Below are 16,521 nucleotides of genomic sequence, written 5' to 3'. Positions count from 1 at the left end.
GGCAGACCGTGGGACTTCTCAGCTTCCATAATTGCATGAGCGAATTCCTATGACAAATCTGCTCTTACGTATCCACACACATCCCATTGGTTCTGTTTGTCTGGAGGACGCTGACAAACGCAATGACTTTCCACTGACAAAGACCCTCTTCTTGACCAAACGACTCAGACAGGCTCCCCTAAGCCCTCTTCTGGACGAGGCCTCAGCCTTGGCCTATAAAAACTGCAGACTCGTGGCGGAAACGATTTTGCCCACCTCTGCACATTAAGAGACCCGAAGCAACACTACCACAGCTTCTAACAGCTCAAGGCTGCCCCCCTAGCATGATGACCCCAGCTGCAGTTAAGTCCCCGCTTAAGAAAGCTCACGGCCGCCAGGAGAACTTACCGTTCGTTCCAGCCAACATCTGGTCACAGGCAGATGGGCCCTGAACCTCCTCTTAGGGGGCGTTACCTCAGAAAGTCTGCGAGTATAAATCCTTTCTCTGTCCCTTTGAAATGTACATCTTTTACCACCCAGAGCTGTCTTCTCCAGGACCTGAGGACCATCTCTCTGAAACCCACACATCCCAGGAGACGACTCTCCCAGCCTGTGAGCTCCCTGCTCTAAGGTGTGCGAACACTCTTCACGACAGAGACGGGAAGTGTGTTTCTCATCCCGAAAGTGCCAACTAACACCCCAGATGGTGAGGTCGCACTGACCACACCCCTTCACTCCCCGACTCTGCTGGAGCCCACGCTGTCCCACGCCATTCTCCCTTTAAAACATGCAGTCGCCTCTGCACAAATTGAGCTCGGGGTCAGTCCACGCTGGACCGCTTTCCTTGTTGCGACTGACTTAATAGAATCTGTTTTCGTCGCCGTCAACTGGCGTCCGGGTGTGTTTAACTCGGTACCGTCCACACTGGCCTTCCTATGGCCTCCCCGCACCCCGTGGCCTTCATCTTGCTTCTGCATCTTTGCCACTCCACACTTGAAACTTCCATAGCATCTAAGTTCTGTCTTTTCCTATTCAATCACTCTGAACTCAGTGGTCCGGTGACTAGGACAGCTGCAAAGAATTAAGCATTTGTTTCCCTGCCTTATGTAACAGCCCCAGAACTCCTGGCACAAGGGTGTGAACGTGACAAAAACAAAGAAAGAAAAGCAGCAACTGTGAAACGTCTCCTTACGTAGTACTGCTGCTCAGGGCGCCCATGGGCATCGGCACGTGAACACGCTGCTCCGGTGAACGGACGATGGAAAAGTGACCCTCAGGTTTATTCACGGTGCATGGGGGCGGGGCCCTGCCACACACTCAGCCCTCACCCCCCGCAGTGAGATGGGCCTTGTTACTCCCGGTTTCCAGATGTGGAAACTGAGGCTTGGTGGGGCTCTGTGACTCGTTCAACATCACAGGTCCCCTTTGGTCTGTGGGCCCCGTGGTCTATGGGGTCACCAAGCTCTACGGCGCTCTCCTAAAACCAGGAGGTGACCAACGCCGCCCACCTGCTGCTAGACAGGAGCTGCACCTCCAGGCTCTTCTCTTTGTTCCCCCCTCCATCCTGGAGCGCCTGCACCCCTGAAAGTCTGTTCAACTTTTTGTATTAGTAACAGCCACTCTTTGCTGGTTATTTCAGCCCAAGTTGTTTATTATTTAATCTTCCCAGGGACCCTGAAAAGCAGGTAGGTCTTACATCACTGTCACAGGGACACCGAGAGGTGGGTGGCTATGTCCTGATGTGCTGATGAAAAGATAGGTCCAGAGAGTTTAAATTCTTGGCCACGTCATTTGGTGACAATTAATGGTACAGCCAGGGCCCCACGTAAGCCCGTCTGATTCCAGAGCCTGTGCTCCGAAGCCCTGGCTGGTCCTCTCTCCTTTGCCGTTTGCAATGCAGTTCAACGTCCCCCTTCTCATCAAAAGTGTCCCCGGTCATCCCAGTGGGAAGTGACACTCCTGTGAGATTCAGACGCTGCTTTCTCTGCCAGCATTTGTCCACATTCTGCCTCTTTTTAAAACTTGTTTGGGTAGAAGCTTATCTCCTCCATGGGACCAGAAGCGGCCTGCAGGCAGGCATTACGTCATCTTTGTGCTTTTCACACTCTCTAGGACCACAGCTGTAACTCAGTGATTGAGCTGATTAACAAGGGCATCGCGTATATGACACAGAATAGAACTGTGATTGTATTTATCAGATGGGCTGACGTAGAGAGCGGCTGAAAAACATCGCCAAAGGCGCCACAATCCTTGCCGCAGTAACTACGTGGAAACGACTGGAGGTCAGGTTGCTATTTTCAGAGCCCATCGTCTCTGTTCAAGACTATAATTCCCTTTAGATTTTTTCCTAAAATTAAGCTATTCCTTCTTAATAGATACGTGTGCTCAAGCACACACACACACGCATGCACGCACACGTTCTACGTATACAGTAAAAGCTGGGATTAAACAAAACCGTCATCACCACTTGCCGTGTAGAACGTGGCCATCCGGCTTCGGGAAGGGCTGTCCCAGAAGTTGAGGTAGCAGAGGATGTACACGGCACCCGTGAGCAGGTTGAACAGCCTCCAGCGGCAGGTGCTGTCCACGATGTCACTCTGCTGAGCCACGAGCCAGAACGTCATCACCAGCCAGTGGGCACCTGCAGAGAGCGGCCTCGGAAGTCAGGGTCCTCGGGGTGGGGGGGGCGCTGAGGGGGGAGACGGGGCGGGGGTAGGGCAGGAACTCGGAAACCAGCGCCTGTAGCCCTCCTCTCTGTTCTGACTGCATCTGACTCGGCACCCAAGAAAACAAATGAAAACCCAGAAGAGATTCAAGGGCCACAGAAAACCCACACTTTTTATTTTGATCCTCATGAAGGGTAGCTGACCTAATTTGGGGATGAGCAAACAAAAACTAGCTTCCGTAACACTCACTAAATATTGCGTACTTAGGCCTTTTTAGTTCCAGAAAGTGTTTAAAGAGGCAGTGACAAAACTGCTCACTGTTTTTTAATCCCTCCTCGAAGGGCTAAAAACCTCCACATCCAAAGGAAAGATCTCTATGCAGTCCAGCCGTGATATTTGTTCCTATAGTTTAGGAGGAATAATGTCATACTGGCGTTTGAACTGAAATTTTTTAAAAAAACAAATTAAAAAAAAGCTAATGTCTCTTTAGCAACACAATTTCTTTCATAGATTTCTGCTTTCTGCCAATAAATGTATCCGTGCTTGTTCTAGGCTCAAGTCTAAGTATCTCTCAGTGCTTCTTGTTCCTTCTTGTAGAGGGTGTTCCCTGATGACCGGAAGAGATTCCTCTCTGGGCAGGGACACACAGGCCCCCTGCAGGCATCCTGCATCATCAGGCAGACTCCCTGTCATCACTGGTCAAACCAGGTGCGGCTAGACTGAGGGCTGAGGGGGGCTTTGGATTCAGCGGAAATGTCCTGTTTGAAACAGAGAAGACGGCTAAAACTCAGCATTTGAATAACATGGAGGGCTTTGGGAGGCTATGAGTGACAGCACAGTACGTACTGCATGTTTCTGTATTGCGTCAGGGCACGTGGGACCCTGTGCCTCCCTCCTGTTTAAGTGTCAGTTTTACTGAGGATTTTCAGCCCATGATACAGAATGTGGAGCCCTCACAGCAGCTAAGGCTGCGCTCTGGGGCTGGCTGGTCCTGTGAGCGCTGGGCTCTCTGAGCTGCGGGCGCGTTTCTCCAAAGAGACCCTGCATGCATTCCTCCTCTCCCTGGACACTCGTGGGCTGAATCTATTCCTCCACATTCTTGAACTTGGGCTGGCCGAGACCGCTTTGCCAGGCAGAATACAGCAGAAGCCATGCTGATCCAGTTCCGGGCCATTCCGCCCCCTTTCTCTTGGAATGCTCAGCTGACATGTCCGAATCCAGATGACTTTGCCGAAGAGAAAGGGTGGAGGAGCCCTGGGTGCCAGACGTCTGTACAGCCAGCCCAGTGGCCCCGGGCAAGAACCCCCGGCGGAGCCCAGTCAGCCCTCAGAACCGGGGCTGTTGATCATGAATGGTTCTTTTTTTTTTTTGCGGTACGCGGGCCTCTCACTGTTGTGGCCTCTTCCATTGCGGAGCACAGGCTCCGGACGCGCAGGCTCAGCGGCCATGGCTCATGGGCCCAGCCGCTCCGCGGCATGTGGGATCTTCCCGGACTGGGGCACTAACCTGTGTCCCCTGCATCGGCAGGCGGACTCTCAACCACTGCGCCACCAGGGAAGCCCTATTGATTTGTTTTTATAGACACAGGCAAAGTACGATTAAGTAAAAGGTTGAATAAGAAAGTCAAGTCTACTTTGGTTTTAGGTGAAAACTACATGGTGGTCTGCTACATTATCATCTGTAATTTTAGCAAATATTTTATAATTTAAAAACATTTAATAATTATAATATATGAGTTATATTGTGCTCAATATAAGCGCGCAATGAATACAAGGAACTATCACATTCTTATGTTAGAAAACCCATCTTTAGACTGGTAACAAAAAATGCACAACAATTTCTAAACAAACGTGATGGTTATATATATATATATATATATATATATATTTTTTTTTTTTTTTTTTTGCGGTATGCGGGCCTCTCACCGCTGTGGCCTCTCCCATCACGGAGCACAGGCTCCGGACGCGCAGGCTCAGCGGCCATGGCTCACGGGCCCAGCCGCTCCGCGGCATGTGGGATCTTCCCGGACCGGGGCACGAACCTGTGTCCCCTGCATCGGCAGGCGGACTCCCAACCACTGCGCCACCAGGGAAGCCCCATGAATGGTTCTTGTAAGGCATTAAGTTCGGGGTGGTTTGTCAGGCCCCAATAGATAGTCGGAACGTACGCTCAGCTCACCTGCAACAACCAGAACCCAGACGCGGTAAACTTGGAAGAACAGAACCAGACTCAGAACGCGGGCTCCCACCATGCCCATCCTCCAGAGCAGCTGGCAGCCGAGGGCTGTCCACGGCATGGAAAGGTGACCCGGCTTCATGGCGCCCATGGCACGAGCATAGCACACCAGGGCCCAGGACAGCACAGACCAGGAGCACAGCGCACTCATCCCTGGAAGCGAAGCGTACAGGACAACCTAGTATTTACAGGACGTTAACCCTTAACAAAATCTGACTTCTCAGAGGGCATCATCCCCTCCGTGCAAACACGCACGTCTTTCTCTGAAGAAATGAGGGCGTGCAGGAGAGCTTTCCTCTGCTTAACACATGGGCGCTTGTCCCCTCAGGTGGGCTGGGCTTTCTGTGTTCACCCTTTAAGGAAAGCATCCCAGTCACTGCTCCTCAAGCACCTCTGGTTTATGACGAAGCAGATCCTAACGGCTCTGAACGTGCTATTTCATCCCAAACGCACGTTGCCATTCAATCCATATAAAGGAGGTTTAATCAGAGAAATGAGACCAGGACATCCAATGGTTCCAGCCCACAGGAGAGAGCCTGCACCCTGGAGTGAGAGCCAGCAGAGGATGTACGTTTGCTGGGGCCCGAGTTGCTCTGTTTCCATGGCTCTCGAGGTGTGAGGCTCAGACTGCAGAGTTAGTCTCGGGGGAAACAGACACCCTGATTTCGCAAGAGGCAGCACGCGGCACCTTCCCAACGTGCTTTCAGGGTCATCTGACTATTTCTGTCCCATGGACTGAGCCCCATGAAGGAAGCCGACCCCCGGGAACTCATCGCCCCAAACAAAAGCCAGTATTAACCATTCCCTTGGGCTGCCCTAATTCTCCCAAACAGGAAATCTTAGGTTGCCAGGTTTTGCTAAATAAGGGGTTTCCTTCTGTCCGCCTTGAGAAGTCGGACAGTCTGAGGTCAGTGGTAGGAGACACTCACCCGGCACGATACCAGTGAAGTCCGAGGCGAGAAAGATGTATGTTTGAAGCAGCAGGTGGGGCCCGACCTGCAGCAGGGCTTCCAGGAGGCGCAGGGCCGACAGGTCGGCCTCCTGCATCCGCAGCTGGCCCCAGGCGGGGGCCTCCCCTTCCTTCCGGAGAACAGGGGCCACGGCGTCCCAGTGCCTGAGGAAGAGGAGAGCCCAGGACTCAGAACCACATCGTGATAGCTTAAACAGGAACCCCCTTCTCTGGCTTATCGCGTAGAGACCGATAGCTTTCCAGGGGTTAACTGATCGCATCTACACCCCAAGTCCCTGAGCTCTGACTCCAGAGTGAAGGTGGCACGTCTGACCCAAGTGCGGCAGCAGGTGACCTTGCCCAGCAAGGCCCGGCCAGCGGAACACACTCTGGCCACACGTGGAAGGGGTGCTAGCCCAGGAGCCTGGACCACACAGGTTTGCTGCGGGCTCTCGCTGAGTCCTGCAAAGTTTAGAGCTAACCCTGAACTACCTCCCCGGCCCCAGGGCCTCTCGGGATGGGAATTAATCCACTCCCTCTGGACAGCGGGAAGGGCAGGGCACCATCGTGGGGTGTGCAAGGATGGGCTGCCCTGGCTGCAGGGACACACGTCCAGGAAAGGGAGTCAGTGCAAGAGAAGAAAAAGGAGGAAGTGCGCCTGTTTCATTCTACTTCCCCAAAAACCCACCCTAGAAACTTTTCTGATGCTTCCATCTTACGAAAGCCGTCTGGAGGTACCATGGGTCGCTGTCCCGTGCCCCCAGGAGGGTCGCGCACGTACAAAAACGACACCGTTCCCCAGGCACGTGTGGGCTCTGGGGACTTGGGGTTTTCACAGCAGTTTCCCACTCACGCGCCCAGAAGCAGGAACACGGTGATCCCTACACCTGCCTGCAGCAGGGGCTGGCGTGCCTGCCAAGTCCATGTGCAATTGCGAACTTCTGTCCTGTCCAAGTTCAGAAAAACTGGGAATCGTTTTAATTTACCGACTCCTGAAAGAGAGCTGAGTGCGCCTTTCAAGTTACCCCGAACGCCCCCACCTCTGATCTCCGGCCAACATTTCTATGGCCAGAGCAGAAGGGGGTCCTCTTTGAAATGGCTTTGTTCAGGGTACACAGGGCCCAGGAAAGACACTTAAGAAAGACAGCTTTCCTCTTTCATGATTTGGATCCTGGAGTGAACTGATTTCTTACTGAGTCTTTGAAGCCATGATCTCTGACCCAAATATAATGTTAAGAAAAAGCATATGGGGTTTCCCTGGTGGCGCAGTGGTCAAGAATCCGCCTGCCAAGGCAGGGGACACGGGTTCGAGCCCTGGTCCTGGAGGATCCCATATGCCGCGGAGCAGCTAAGCCCGTGCGTCACAACTACTGAGCCTGAGCTCTAGAGCCCACGAGCCACAACTACTGAGCCCATGCACCACAACTACTGAGCCTGAGCTCTAGAGCCCGTGAGCCACAACTACTGAGCCCGCGTGCCTAGAGCCCGTGCTCTGCAACAAGAGAAGCCACCGCAATGAAAAGACAGCGCACCGCAACGAAGAGTAGCCCCCGCTCGCCACAACTAGAGAAAGCCTGCGTGCAGCAACGAAGACCCAACGCAGCCAAAAATAAATAAATTTATTTAAAAAAAAAAAGCATATGAAGCTGAATACGGTAGCTTCCCTTTCAGTCCTGAATCCTCCATTCTGGGGACGTGCCAATCTCCCTTCCTACCCTCCCAGCCGCCTCCATTCATTCCATGTCCATCCTTATTGGGCTGCTCCCACCTGCTGGAGACTGCAGAGGGTGCAAACGAAATTGAAGACCTTCTCCGGAAGCCCACGATTCAGTTGTGGAAAGCAAGCCATACACACGCGAAAAGTTTTAAGCAGGAAGAAAGACGTGTGAAAACGAGAGGGGCGGAAGGGGCCCCGGGGAGAGAGGAAAACATATTCAGGGAAAGGAGGGACGGGCATACTCAGGACAGGGACAAAGCCTGAGGGAGCACGGTGGCGCCGGGGGCGGGGCAGGAGAAGGGCCACTGAAACCGCGGTCCATCCTGGGGCAGCAGAGACCTCTTCTGGCCCAGCTGAGAAGTTGGGTGTCCCTCCCGGACCAGTGGGAAATGGAGAACCAGTGGGAATGTGATTCACCTGGTCTTCGGAATCGCGTTTCTGGAACCTGCTGCAAGGGGAGGGACTCAGGCTGAGATCACTGGTTAGGGGGCTTCAGGGGGCCCAGGTGAAAGCGGAGGTTCAGGGCGGTGAGTGGGAGGAGGAGGGCGGAGGTGGGAACGGATGCTCTCCTTCCAGGTACTCACCAGCTCCTGCCCGGATTTCTGGCCGCCTGCCTGGCCCTTAGACTTTCCCTTCTCAGTTCCTTTCCTGTGCCGTCTCTAAGGGCCTTATCTGACCAGGTTACTCCTTTACTTAAACCCTTCCAGTGGTTCTCAAACCCCTTACCTGGTGGACAAGCTCCTTCATGGTCCAGCCCAGTCTGTCTCCGTCCACATTGCTCTCGTCCAGAAAATCCTTACCCCGCACTCACAGCACAACAGACTTCTAGTTTTCCAAAACCACCACTTCCAGCACTTCCTTCTGCAGCAGCTTTGCTGTTGCCTGGGTCCGAAGTGCCTCCCCTTCCCACGTGCTTCCAAGTCCACCTCATTCTTCAGCCCTCCCACGACGGCTCCTGTGTCCGGACGGCGGTTCCAGACGTGAGCACCATCAGAGTCACCAGGTGGGCTGTTGAAAGACAGGTTGCCCGCCCCCAGGCCTAGAATTTCTGATTAAACAGACGCGTTTGGAGAATTATGAGGAGTTTGCCGTTATGCCAAGTGGGTCCCGGTGAAGCTCGAGAATTTGCGTTTTTAACGAGTTTCAGGTGATGAAGACGTCTCTGGTCCAGAGATGCACCGTGGCAAACCCTGGGGCTCCCAGCATCCTGTGAACATCTCTCTCTTCTTCTAATTCACTGTTCCAGCTCTGTTCACAATTTGGCCTCAGACTGTGCCTTAATCACGTGTCTCCAGTCCCTTTGGTCACACAAGGTTAGTAAACATGAACGAATAAATACCGAGCATATTGAGCTGTGTTGATGGTGGTCTAAGATTTCTCGTTGCACTAAGGACAACATGCACTAAAAACTGACGTTTGTTAACACGTTTAATTAAACTAACTTGGTCTTTGGAATGATGTCTCTCAGCACGCTCCACTGAACAGCTTAAATAAAAAACCAAACGTATCCGCTTCCCCCGGCATAGTCTATCGTAGCCCCACAAGGTGAAGAATTAGCGATGCTCCTCTCCATCTTAACACTTTATGGTGACGTGAAAGCTGAGGCAGTGAACGGTGGAGGTTTCTGCTAGGACTGTACATTTTTTTCAACTTTTTAAAATTGCGGTAAAAGGCACATAACATAAAACATACCATCTTTACCGTTTTATGAGTACAGTTCAGTGATGTTAATAATTTAAACTTCATAATTGAATAGATTATTGACAATTTGCAATAATTCATAACGGTGTGCAACCATCACCACCATCGTCCTCTGTAACTCTTTTCATCTTGTACAACTGAAACTCTGTCCCCATTAAACAATAAGTCCCCGTTCCCTCCTCCCCCGGCCCCTGGCACCCCCCCCATCCTACTTTCTGTCTCTATGAACTTGACTCTATGAACCTGACTACTCTAGGTGCCGCATGTAAGTGGAATTATGTATTTGTCTTTTGCGTGGCTTACTGCATCATGTCCTCCAGAGTCATCCACGTTGTAGCATATTACAGAATTTCATTCCTTTTTTCCGTTGTATGTACAGACCACATTTTGCTTATCCATCATCTGTTAATAGACATGTGGTTTGTTTCATGTTTTGGCTACTGGGAATAATGCTGCCAGGAACATGGGTGTACAAAGATCTCTTCCAGACCCTGCTTTCAGCTTGTTTGGATATATATCCAGAAGAGGAATTGCTGGATTATCTGGTACTTCTATGTTTAATTTTGTGAGGAACTACCATTCTGTTTTCCACAGTGGCTGCACCATTTTACATTTCCACCGTCAGTGTGCAAGGGCTCCAATTTCTCCACATCTTTGCCAACACTTGTTTCCTGGGTTTTTTTTTTAAACAGATTGATGTTGAATAGAACTTTTTTTGTTGTTGTTATCTGGAACTTAGATTATGCAATCATTCCAGTACCTAATTAATTAATTTATTTATTTTTGCTGTGTTGGGTCTTCGTTTCTGCGCAAGGTCTTTCTCCAGTTGTGGCAAGCGGGGGGGCCACTCCTAATCGCGGTGCGCGGGCCTCTCACCATCGCGGCCTCTCCCGTTGCGGAGCACAGGCTCCAGACGCACAGGCTCAGCAGTTGTGGCTCACGGGCCTAGTTGCTCCGCGGCACGTGGGATCCTCCCAGACCAGGGTTCGAACCCGTGTCCCCTGCATTAGCAGGCAGATTCTCAACCACTGCGCCACCAGGGAAGCCCTGTGTTTTTTTTGTTTTTTTGTTTTTAAATTTATTTATTTCTGGCTGTGTTGGGTCTTCGTTGCTGCCCAGGGGCTTTCTCTAGTTGCTGCGAGCGGGGGCTGCTCTTCCTTGCGGTGCACAGGCTTCTCATTGCAGTGGCTTCTCTTGTTGCGGAGCACGGGCTCTAGGCATGTGGGCTCAGTAGTTGTGGCTCGCGGGCTTGGTTGCACCACAGCATGTGGGATATTCCCGGACCAGGGCTCAAACCCCTGTCCCCCGCATTGGCAGGCGGATTCTCAACCACTGCGCCACCAGGGAAGCCCTACGTTTATGTTTTAAATCCTTGCCTTTCTTACAAGCCACTTCATGAGGTTTGCGTTTAATTGGTTTTTTGTTGTCAGTAGATTCTTCTGCATTGCGTTACGACCCCTTTCTAAATGCTGTTTGTATAGGGCTGTGCAAACAGAACTGTTTTGGCTCCTCCTACAGGTGCTTTCGCTGAACTGCAGTTTTCTGAGCGGCTTCTTTGCGGGCCCTGACTGGGAATCGGTCTTGCGAAGTTCCGTGTGGATGTGCTGAAAGACACTCCATTACCCAGTGTCTTCTTTGTGAAAGCCCAATAAGCTGGTTGCAGGATAGGGAATAGATTTCTTGTTTTCTACTTTAACTTTCAAAGTTTTCTTCTAAGGAAGTAGATTTCCATTTGTTTGGTTTATTTTCTATCGCAGAAGCATTGCAAAACCATGTAGCTTCTTACGCTTGTTACAAAACTGAGAGACAAATCTGCGGTTCACCGTGAGCACGGGTAATTGTGCACATTCTGGCGTTACCTTCTTTTCCAACATCCCCTTCCGTTCCCTGACTCTTCTCACTTCTTTTCTTTTTTCATGCCTTTTTTTTTTTTTGTCCTTTTAAATTATACGTATATATTTTTAGTCACCTTAACTTTCTTTTTTCTTTTTTGGCCGCACAGAGCAGCGTATGGAATCTTAGTTCCCTGACCAGGGATCGAACCTGTGTCCCCTGCAGTGGGAGCGCAGTCTTAAACACTGGACTGCCAGGGAAGTCCCACTAACTTCTTTTTTTAAATAAGAAGAGATATAGATGACTAGTTGTTTTTCATAATTTCTAATTTTCCTGTCTCTCTTCATTTATCCATTTTAGTTTTTTAAAAAAAGATATTTAGTATTCATGGCATCATCTGAGAAACTTGGGGAAGAGGAGCGGGGGTCAGTATTGGACACCAGCATGGAAGTGGATACATGTGAGCCTGACGCTGCCCCATCTCTGAAGAAGGCACTGGATCAAATGGGACCAAGGGTCCCCCCGGAGCCCCAGAAGACAGATCTATCTGACAGTTATTCAGGAGGCTTCTCTCAAGTGACTGGCCCTGACTTCAATCTTCTTTTGAGCTATGACATGTTTGCTTAGGGGAGAGTTGATTCATTTTCTTTAAATAGGTGCTCTGTCCTTGAGGTCGCAAACTTGATGACTATAACGTACCACGTGATCCCTGGAAGGACCGGAGCCCTTAATGGTTTTCATACCAAGTTGGGCAGACAGAAGGGTCAAAACATGCGGGTAGCGCCCAGTACAGGCTCCAATCCTCCCTGAGTCCAACAGGAAAGCCAGCTCTGCTCTCTTGCCACTGGTCAGAGTCCTATCGTTTCAGAGGAACCACATGGCTTGAACACAAAGGCTCAGCTTTAGGCAAAACTGCTGTAGCTGAAAATGCTTCTGCTGCCTTTAGAGATGTAGGGTTCCAGCTCTGAGGGGCCCAGAGAAATTCGGGTGGTTGGGTGATGTCTTTATCAGAAGTACCCTCTGCCTCCAAGCTGAGATTCATTCCCTCCTCAGACGCAGCTGGGAAATCAGAAAACTCACTTCAGCGCCTCCAAAGAAAGCCTTGGGCATGGCTTGAAGGCATAAACCACCCAGGACAGCCAGCAGCGCAGCCCGAGATCTGAGATTTGGCCGTGACTCCTGATAGCCTTTCTATCCTCAGCGTCTACAAGTTCATGTGCTCTTGAGCCGGAGGCCGTCACCGATCTGATCTCCCAATTTTCTCCCTTTTAAAATTCCTGGCAACTCTATGGGATTACGAGGCTGCTGAGAGCTGAAATTTGCCCCAGTGTAAGCTCACTGCCGCATCTCCCCTGACCCTCCAGGAATCCAGGTATCCCAGGGAAAATAACACCTTACCTGCTGCACTGGTGGGCCACAGCCGAGCCTGCAGAGCGCTAGGCCTGCCCAGGATGCCTTTTTACGGAAAAATGTGGCCCTGGCACCCAGATGGCTTCTTCTCGCAATAAAAGCTTAATGCAAATGTTACCAGGCCGACCCCACTGCTGAGTCTGCTTAAATCTGTGTCACCCTCCTGGAGTGAGGGAGTAGGTGTTTACATGGACCGGCCCTAACTGAGTCACTTTCCATGGCTCTAAAGGCGAGACCAACTGAATTAAACACGAGCACATAGGATTTGGCCCAAGTCAAGAAAAAGCTTTTGAAGGGTCATGGCTCCTTCTGGCAGGAGCCCCTTGAGGATGCTCAAGGAAGTTCAGGCTCGGTGAGGTGACCAATATCAGAGCAAACGTTCAAAGAGGTGGCTTCCAACGTTCTCCCAAGCCTGCACTTTTGTGACCCTAAGGATGGAACACGTATGCGCAGAAGAACCCTCCTATCACACGTGTGAAATCAAGCTTCAGGGTTGAAAGGGGCTGCCTTACCGCTTCCACACGCCAAGCTGGAGGAGGTGTAGCACCACCAACGAGCAGCGACTTTGATGTCCATCTTCTCGGAACCAAAGGTAGCTCAGGCCCTGGACCAAGAAGCCAGGTAGTAGCACAGAGAGGGCCAGCCACCCCCAGAGGAGCCGGTCTGTGGTGAAGTAGTAAACCACGGTGCAGAGGCCTGGGGACCAGAGGAAGGACCAGAGGGTTAGTGGAAGGCAGGAGGGAGGGACCAGCAAACGCTGTGTCCCTACAGCCAGCAGTGCTGCCTGCTACACCTAGCCTGGAGTGGGCAGAGCCCGCGGGCAGTCTAGACCGGAATGAGGTCGAATGAAAGCGCCAGAGCTTCCCAAAGGATCCCAAAGGCCAGACACCATAGCTGTACAAAGGGACTGTTGGATCGCATAGGACAGCGTGAAAAAAAAACCCGCAAACACCTGGAACTTAGTATGGGCTCAAAAATGTAAAACGTCCTCTCTGGGGGCGGCTTCATTTATTTTATTTTCGAGGGTTGTAGGATAGGGTCAGGGAATGGAAAGAGCTTGATAAATCTAGGTTAGGATCCGCCCTTCCTGATGAATGACAATAGACGCGGGTACTTACCTCTGTCCAGTACTAGCAGGTGCTCGGGACTCACAGTAATTGTTTTACAGCACTATTGCTTGGGCTCCCCAGTGTTAAATTTTAACATGGATTTATGGGCACGTAAAGCTGTGAACTGCAGCGGTAAGAGAGCGCTGCCCCAGGTACAGACGGGAACCCTGCAGGTTCCCCGAGAAGCCATTCCTTGGTGCCCAGGGTCTGTCTCTTGCGCTAACCACCCGGCACACAAGGCAAACCAGGAGCCCCAGGCACCAGAAGCCTCTGGGGGAGTCACCGCCCTGCCCAGTCTGAGGAACGCTGAGGCCCAGGCGTTCCTAGCTGGGAGGGAAGGAGGGCCCCACGTCCGCGGGGCCACCTGGGGTGGGTGCTGAGACCCGGGGTCCTGTCTCATCTTAGCCCTGCTCAGTGGCGGCGCTGGAACCCGGAGCTCTGGAGCCGATCTCAACGTGGGACCTCCTCTGGGCGCCTCTGAAATCTCATGGCGGGGACGACCCCGGGGGGCCTTCGTGGACCGCGGTTCAAACAAGGGACCCGCCGACGCGGCGCGGGGGCAACTCCCTCCCAGGAAAAAGTGCAGAGCCAGAGCCCGCCGGGGTCCCCAAGTGCCTGCGAGCTGGGGAGTGGCGAGGAACGCTGGGGGGTCTGAATGCTGAAGCCCCGTTAATTCCACTCCCCCCACCCCTCCCCCCATCTGCGGGGGCCCCGCGAGGAACAAGCGGCTGCAGGGAGCCGGGCGGCAGCGGGCGGAGGCCTCCGCTCCGGCACCGAAGGAGTTACAAGTTCAAACTGGAAAGGCGCTGAACCGCCCCGCCCTCCGGCCCCGCCTCGCCCGGCGGACCGCGCTCCCGACGCGGCCACCGCGTCCCGCGCCCGCCGCCTCCGGTCCAGCTGTAGACGGTCCTCCCTCCAGAGCTCCGCGGAAGCCGAGCCCAGTCCCACCACAACCTGGCCCCAAGCGGCTTCCCCCGCCGCCCAGACCCCCAGGCCGGCCGGATAGTGGGGAGAGCAGGGCGCCCCCAGGCCCGCGTGCAGCGCCTCGGGCACCTGCGGCACTTTGCCGAGTCCTGGAGGCCTTTCTGGAGGGAAGGGGGGGCCACGTGTGCCGCGACTCCTGCAGAGGATCATGCACCCGCTGGAGGGGAAGGGGGGAGGATCGTGCACCCGCCGCGGAGGGGCCTCAGATACACGGGGACCACGCATGCAAGGGGGAGGGGGCGGAGGGGGTGCGGCATTCATCCTCGGGGGCAATCACGCATCCCCGGGAGGGTCGTGCATTCGCGGGGATCTACCAGGGACTGGGCGGGTGGGGTGCCACCGTGCGTGCACTGGCGCGCAGTGCTGGGCGCAGGCGGGGAGAGGCCGCCGCCGTGGCCGGGGTGGCGTGTGGGTCCCCGGGCGTCAGGATGGGTCGGAGGGGTGAGCGTGGCCTGCCCGGCACTCACGCGCGCTCTGCTCGGCCGCCAGCAGCAGGGCGGAGAGGCCCAGGACCCCCGCGTGCATCCTCTGCGCCCGCCGCGCCGCTGGCCTGCCTCCCGGGCCCCCGCCCCTTCCCCTCCGGCCGCCCCGAGACGGGGAGGGTTCCGGCCGGAGACCCGACTGCAGGATGCATTTCGGCTGAGCTTTTAGGCGTAGAGTGTCTCGTCCTGGGTTTTCCCGAGTAGCTAGACGGGTCGGAGGGAGGCAGGGAGGGGGGCAGAGTTGTCTGCTTCCTAAGCAGGGAAAGTACCGATTACACCCGGCCTCTAGATGTGCGCAAAAGCTGTTCCTCTGCCGTTCCCCAACCTTATAACGGGCCCTGGAAAAGTACTACATGAACCTTAGGACCGCAGGTCGGTGGTCAGCAGGAAGTTAAATTGGCCACCGCCTCCGGAGCCGCTGAAAGGCAGTCTGGTCAACCACTAGGCAGAGAGCACATGTAGGTCTATGGAAGGAGTTGAGTTAGAACCGTTCATTAGTCTTTTCAAAATCTTAGAGAGCATGTAAACTGATATCTTCTCCTGTATCTCACTCTCAACTCCATCCCAATCTCTGTCCTCACAAAAGGTTTTTTTTCCACCTGGGCTTCAGGGTTAATCAAGATTCCCATGCACAAGAAGTAAACCTGCCCACTGGAAAACCTTCTTCCAGAACATACATCTATCTATCTATCCATCCATCCATCCATCTATCTAACTGTGGTGTAAAGGAGAAGTGGTATTTAGTCATGGTGATGCTGAGATGAAGTTGGGATCTTTAACTTTTAAAGCGGACAATTATCCAAACTATTCCTCCTTTTGATTTGGGGGGAGTTTTCCACCTCCATCAAGGATTTGCCACGTCCAAACCATCTTGCTGCGCTGATCCCACTAGTTTAATGAGATGGAGTACCCCCTCCTTCCCTACAAAAGCCCTGCAGGAGAAAGAGCCACAGCTGAAGAACTTACATCTTGAAGGAAAATATATAGAGTTGGGTGACCCTATAAATCAAGTGAAGCTACAAAACTCATGATTATTTTCCATTTACCAAAGTAAAACCTCAAAGTCAGACATCTTTGGCTCTTCCCTGCATTTTCGATGTGATTCTTACAAAATGCTTTATTTCATTGAAGGTAATGTTGATTTATCCTAAGAGGCTTCCTTCCCTCCCTTCCCCACGATCAATTTTCCACTCACTTTTCAACGCATTTCTGGTTTTCTGGTCAGAACTTTGAATTCTGATCTTCTACGTCTCTCCCCATTTCAGAGTCTCAGTTCTGTGATACAGATGATCAAACCCCCTGTAAACATTTTGAGTCTCTTCCCTCTACATCAATACAAGGGAGCAGGTTTAAGGTCTGGGTTTCCATACCTTCAGGTTCATACCTCATTGTTAAGGGGCCCACTCCCTCTGGTGTACTACAGCCTCCATTTTTACTGACTTCCAGTCCCCAGACC

The 16,521-nt window shown here is 52.6% G+C and overlaps 1 protein-coding gene across 1 annotated transcript in view; it reads right to left on the bottom strand.

The window, feature by feature from the left end:
- Nucleotides 1–15,108, bottom strand: part of XKR5 (XK related 5) — a gene marked incomplete at both ends in the record, with an annotated part of 36,272 nt that extends 21,164 nt beyond the window's left edge. Inside the window, 5 exons of the mRNA XM_082863621.1 lie at nt 2,451–2,620; nt 4,824–5,033; nt 5,810–5,994; nt 13,003–13,186; nt 15,051–15,108. Coding sequence (XP_082719747.1) covers nt 2,451–2,620; nt 4,824–5,033; nt 5,810–5,994; nt 13,003–13,186; nt 15,051–15,108 — 807 coding nt within the window. The remainder of the gene's footprint in view (nt 1–2,450; nt 2,621–4,823; nt 5,034–5,809; nt 5,995–13,002; nt 13,187–15,050) is intronic.
- Between the last annotated feature and the right edge of the window lie 1,413 nt (nt 15,109–16,521).

The sequence above is a fragment of the Leucopleurus acutus genome (genome assembly GCF_964270905.1).
Source record: "Leucopleurus acutus genome assembly, chromosome: 21".
Taxonomy (NCBI): domain Eukaryota; kingdom Metazoa; phylum Chordata; class Mammalia; order Artiodactyla; family Delphinidae; genus Leucopleurus; species Leucopleurus acutus.
This window is presented reverse-complemented; position numbering and strand designations above follow the sequence as displayed.